At 44.6% G+C, this 6413-nt stretch overlaps 1 protein-coding gene across 1 annotated transcript in view; it reads right to left on the reverse strand.

The window, feature by feature from the left end:
* Positions 1 to 248, reverse strand: part of ACTR6 (ARP6 actin related protein 6 homolog) — a 9091-nt gene extending 8843 nt beyond the window's left edge. The window contains exon 1 of the mRNA XM_026864669.1: positions 141 to 248. Within this exon, the coding sequence (XP_026720470.1) occupies positions 141 to 248 (108 nt within the window). The remainder of the gene's footprint in view (positions 1 to 140) is intronic.
* Positions 249 to 6413: the final 6165 nt, after the last annotated feature.

The following is a 6413-nucleotide window of genomic DNA, read 5'->3' on the forward strand; positions in this document are numbered from 1 at the left end:
GGGCGGCGGCAGCCCTGGGGCGGGGGGTGGCCGTTGAGGAGGCACGGCGGGCACGTTAACACGGGAGCCGGGGCGGGGCCGCGAGTCTTTCCCTTGTGTGTATGAAGTTACAGACCCCCGCTGCTGAGGGAGGGCCTTGCCCTTCGCTGAGCCGGGGGCCGCGTCGCGGGTGTCCCTGGCAGTTCTGTGCAGCGGCTGGTGTACGAGAACCCAGAGCGCTGGGGAGAAACGCGGTGGATGAAAGTCATGACGTATGTGGGAGCTAAGCGCGCAGCACCGCCCTTTCCTATGTAAAAATGTTACAGAATGAAAAAGGAGTAGACTTTAAATTCCGCTATCATTATTTTATTGATGTTTTACGTGTGCTGTAATTAACACTATTTTATTATAAATAATACAAAACCAGTGCTATTGGTATTTGCTGTCACTGACCGGCTTTGTTTTACTGACATCTGCATCGAATACCACACACCTTTATAGAATCACAGAGCAATAGAACAGTGCAGGCTGGAAGGGACCTCTCAGAAGATCATCTGGTTCAACCTTCCGTGGGAAGGAGAGCTGAGATGAGGTGGTCTAGCACCCTGTCCTACCCCGCTGTGAAAACCCCCAGTGACGGGGACTTCACCACATCCCTTGCGAGGTTGTTCCAGTGATTGATTGTTCTCAGTGTAAAAATGCTCCTTGTATCAAGGTGAAACTTCTCCTGGTGCAACTTAAACCTGTTGCCCCTTGTCTTACTGTGAAGAAAGAGCTTCCATCTTCTTTAAGTACTGAAACACTGTGATACTGGAATACCCTGAGCCTTCTCCACGGAGAAAAGACCTAACTCTTCCTTGTCTCATAGGGCAGGTTCTCCAGCCCCATGATCATCTTTGTGGCCTTCATTTGGTCCCTCTCCAGTCTGTCCACGTCTTTTTTGGAATTGTGAAGACCAGGAGTGGGACACGGCACTCTAGGTGTGGCTTGACAAGCCCTGAGCAAAATGGAATGATTATGTCTCTCTGCTAGTAATGCCCCTGCCGATGCAGCCCAGGATCCGATTTGCCTTCATTGTTGCAGCAGCACATTGCTGACTCCTGTTCAGCTTGCTGTCCACCAGGACCAGGTCCTTTTCTCCAAGGTTGCTTCCCCACCACACAGATCCTAGCATGCACTGGGCAATTCAGTTATGCAGGATCCTGCACTTTGTCTTTATGATAGATTTTGCTATATTTATGTATTTTACTTACCATCACTAATATCTTTGTTGTTATCCAAGAAATGTGCATTACAGTTTTTTATCTGTATATAATTGACTTTCCTGCAAATTTCAGAATTTACAAATAACTGCTACTTTGTATGATGTGACTCTTTATTTTAACAAGTATCGAATGTCTTTCCATGAGCAGAATGCACGGCAATCTGATTTTAGACCAATCCTCTTTAGGTGCTTGTCAGTATCTTAAGGACAGCATCATTAATCCCAGCTCTAGCAGATACTTTCTTTGGTTCTTGAGGAGAGGTCACAGGAATTATTAAAAGCCTGTTTTTCCAGTTCAGAAGTTTCTGGATTCTTTTAAAGAACATTGTAAATTGTTTGTTGTTCTCCTTCTTTGCCCACCGACAGGTATAATGATAGTAAATTTTGGTTTTGTAATTAAAACCCAAAATACACAAAACATAGAATTGTGACAAATGCTATAGATATTCACTGTGTTGCAGAGGAACATAAAATATTACTCTTAAAATCACAATTTTTACTTTATCCTTTTATTAATAATATAAAGTTCTTAGAAGAATAATTTAGACTCAACCATTATAGCTATTGCTAACTTTGGCCTTGTGAAAATAAAGGTGAAAGCCAGAATTTAATTAATTACTTTTATCTTCTAGATACTATCTCCAGCTCTATGAGACTTCATCTGTTATCATTCAAGGACTTGTACTGAATTCAGAGTCACTATTGTTTGGGGGGGGTGGGGGGGGTTGTGTGTTTGTTTTTTTGTTTGTTTGTTTGTTTGTTTGGGGTTGGGGGTTTTTTTTGACTTACAGGACAAGTGCCAGGCTTTTAACAATTCACTTAGATTTATGTGTAGTGGTTGATATACATAAATATTTAAAATCTCTTGGAACTAAAGTTGATATATTTAATGTCCTTGCTAACTGAGGGCAATTCACATGCATATTTATTGAGTTTGTTTACATATGCACCCATGTATTGCAGTGACACTTCTGATAATACTTTCTGTTGTTGTTGATAGAGTCCCTAACAAAGACAAAGTCAGTAACATAGCAAGGACACATAAAAAGCAGTTTGAAATGCCCACATGGTAGCAAACCTCATACGTTGCTCCTTATGATAGCTTAGAATTGATATTTTGTGGTGCTCTTTGAGTAATGGTCTGTCAGACTACTTATGCCTTGCATGTCTGCATTTGAAGACGAACCACTATCTTTTGCAGTATCCATATGAAGCTGTGCTGAATTTATCATTCCGCAAGTATGGAACAAAGCACTCACTGAAATTAAATCAGAACTTACTAGGTCACATTTTATTTGTTCTTTTTCTACTGCTTTATTTAATGGGAAGAACAGCAAATATTTTTTTGTAATTCTGTGATCTTTCCATTTCTGAAGTCACTTGGGCTCTCATTTTTGGGTTTTCTTCCTCCAACTCCATTCCAGTTTTCACTGGAATCTACATGACTATATGAAAAGTCAAACTCCACTTGCACAGAGCACACAGCTGCTTATTTGCTATGATTTGCTCTGTGGGAACATGCAGCCTCAGAATGATTGAATAGTGCCCACTACAGAATTTGCAGGCTGTTTAGAGCACCCAAAGAAAAGCACCCAAAAAAAGTTATCCTTAAAGAAGAAGATACTGCATTCTTTGAGCCTCACACAGAGGTTGTGTTATCCTGGACTTAACTTCCATAAACTGAACTCCATGCAACCTTTTTTTATTTAGGTGATGGTGAAAGGCAGGCTACTGGATGAGATGACTGCCTGATGGGAAACTACACCCTTGGGTTCTTGGGTCTTCTATTAAATTGAAAGAGTTCACAAATAGGCCCTGGAAATTACCTGTGGTAAATATAACACAAAATTCTTATTTGAGATCATTTTAGTATCCTGGATACACTCACAAGTGGGGTTCTTTCTTGGTGACATGAGTGCCAGATGCTGCATAAGGGAGGGAAGCCAGGAACTGAAGTAGATACTGTGGCCAGCAGGGCAGGACCTTGCCAGTCAGGGTCTGTCTCACCACCCCCAGCCAGAGAGCAAGGCAGGCAGGGGAGAGAGGGCAGCCCACAGCCCAGGTCATCGGGCAAGTGTGTGATGATGAAGCAGGCCTGAGATCAAGGACATCAGTCAATCGTCAAGTGAGGGTCAGGATCAGGTCTGGTGGGGTGAACAAGGGCCAGACATAGGCCAGGGATCACCAGGGATCACCCATGGTGATCATGAAAGTCTGAAGTCAACATGGAAAGTTGGCAGGTCAGGGTCCAGATCAGCAGGACCCAGATCAGTGGGACGCATGTGATGATCACGGAATCACAGAATCATTCAGGTTGGAAAAGACCCTTGGGATCATCGAGTCCAACCATCAGCCCTACTCTACAAAGTTCTCCCCTACACCATATCCCCCATCTCATCTAAATGACCCTTAAACACACCCAGGGATGGTGACTCCACCACCTCCCTGGGCAGCCTATTACGCTGTCTGACCACTCTTTCTGTGAAAAATGCTTTCCTAATGTCCAGTCTGACCCTCCTCTGTTACAGTTTAAAGCCATTCCCTCTTGTTCTATCACTAATTACCTGTGAGAAGAGACCAGCACCAACCTCTCTACGATGTCCTTTCAGGTAGTTGTAGAGAGTGATGAGGTCTCCCCTCAGCCTTTTCTTTCCCAAACTAAACAGTTCCAGCTCCTTCAATTGCTCCTCATACGATTTATTCTCCAGGCCTTTCACCAGCTTTGTTGCCCTCCTCTGCACTTGCTCCAGCACCTCGATATTTCTCTCATATTGAGGTGCTCAAAACTGGACATAATGCTCCACGTGTGGCCTCACCAGTGCAGAGTACAGAGGGACTATCACCTCCCTACTTCTGCTGGTCACACTATTTCTAATACAAGCCAGGATGTTGTTGGCTTTCTTGGCCACCTGGGCACACTGCTGGCTCATGTTCAGCTGCTCATCAATTAGAACCTCCAGATCCTTCTCTTCCAGACAGCTCTCCAGCCACACCTCCCCAAGCCTGTAGCCGTGCATGGGGTTGTTGTGGCCCAAATGCAGGACATGGCACTTGGCCTTGTTGGAACTCATCACGTTAACATTGGCCCACCGATCCAATCTATCCAAGTCTCTCTGCAGACCCTCCCTATCCTCATGCAGATCAACACTCCCGCTTAACTTGGTGTCATCTGTGAATTTACTGATGATACACTGTATGTCCTTATCAAGATGTTGAACAGAAATGGTCCCAACACCGAGCCCTGAGGAACACCTCTTGTGACCGGCCACCAGCTGGATTTAGTTCCATTGATCACCGCTCTCTGGGACTGTCCATCCAGCCAGTGCTTGACCCAGCAGACCGCACGCTCATCCAGGCCATGAGCAGCCAGTTTTTCTATGAGAATTGTATAGACAACTGTACTGAATACTTTTCAAAGATCCAGGTAGACAATATCCATCCACAGCTTTTCTCTTGCCCAATAATCGGGTCATCTTGTCATAGAAGGAGATCAGGTTTGTCAGGCAGGACTTGCCTTTCATAAACCCATGCTGACTGGGCCTGATCCTCTGGGTCAGACTGACACGTCTATAATTTCCTGGATCCTCCTTTCTACCGATCTTGCAGATGGGTGCTACATTTGTCACCCTCCAGTCCAACGGGACCTCCCCAGTTAGCCATGACTTTAGGTAAATCATAGACAGCAGCTTGGCGAGCACATCTGCCTACTACCTCAGCACCCTTGGGTGTAACCCATCCGGTCCCACAGACTTGTGTGCATCCAAGGGGTGTAGTAAGTCTCTGACCACTTCCTTTTCCACTGTGCTGACCTCAATCTGCTTCCCCTCCCCATGTCCCAGCTCATGAGGTTGGGTGTCCAGGGAACAGCCAGTTCCTCTGCTAAAGACTGAGGCAAAGTAGGCCTTGAGCACCTCAGCCTTTTCCTCATCCTTAGTTACCATGTTTCCCTCTGCATCCAGTAAAGGAGGGAGATTTTCCCTTATCTGCGGCAGGCAGAGGAAGCAAGCAGCCGATTCAATGTGAATGACAGAGCAAGCTTCAACTTTATTGAAAGAAATCACACCTTATATAAGCACTCTACAATACACTACTTGTAACTCTATTGGATACATTTAAGGAACTACATTATAATGTCTCAGCCATTGGGTACATCTAAAAGGTCACATAATATCCCAGCCCCTTGTGGCATTTCTGGTATGCATAAACATTTTTCTTCCTTTGAACCTGTTTCCCTCCCAGGGCTGCTTTCTCTCACCCCCAAGGTCATAATGCGCCCCAACTTATCTCTTTGTTCTCACAACAGTCCCTGTTAGCATCACTGAGCCTTGAATCTCCTTCCTTATTAGTATAACTGTACCCTGGGTTTTTTCCTCTGTTTATCTCAGGTGGCTGTGACCAACTTATGCAGGGAGCTATGGCCTTGCTCTCTGCAAGCCGTTCTCCAACACTTATCTTCCTTTTGTTATTAATGAATTTATAGAAATATTTTTTATTACCTTTAACAGCTGTAGCCATGTTAGGTTCTAGCTGCTCTCCTAATGTTCTCTCTGAATAACTTCACTACAACTTTATAGTCTTCATGAGAGACCTGGCCCCTCTTCCAAAGGTCATGGATGCTTCTTTTGTTCTCAAAATCCAGCCAAATGTGCCATGATGTGCCACTCCAGCTGCCCCTTTCCTTCTCCTGTGACAGTTTCTCTGCACTGGGTGGGGAGTCATTTTGGTAAACCAAGAGCAAAGAGCCTTTGTTACTAGATGAAGAAATCCTACATAGCAATGTTTATAAGTGCAAAGTAGTCAGGAAGGCTAAGCCACTCTTTCCTCTTTGCGTTTATCATATTAAGGTGACAGCTGATGACACGCTCACAAAGTTCTCCATAAATGGTTGCCATCCTCTGTTCAGAGCAGGAATCCGTCTTTGAGACTTTGTATCAAGCACCATTTTCGCTTAGCAGTGGTCTAATTATCATGAACATGCCAGCAGAAATTCATCTGCCGGCAAACGTGAGTGTGATTTGGAGAATCAGTCCAGTCTTAATAAACATAATCTGGGGATATCCTGGTATTAATTTGTATCAGGCTGTAAAAAGAAGTCAGATACTCTGCTTGAACCAAGGGATTAGCTGGGCTCCTCATTACATACCCTTCTAATTCCCTGAGGCAGGTTGGG

This window comes from Athene cunicularia (assembly GCF_003259725.1).
Source record: "Athene cunicularia isolate RWA chromosome 1 unlocalized genomic scaffold, athCun1 chr1_part2, whole genome shotgun sequence".
In the NCBI taxonomy this organism is placed as follows: Eukaryota; Metazoa; Chordata; class Aves; order Strigiformes; family Strigidae; genus Athene; species Athene cunicularia.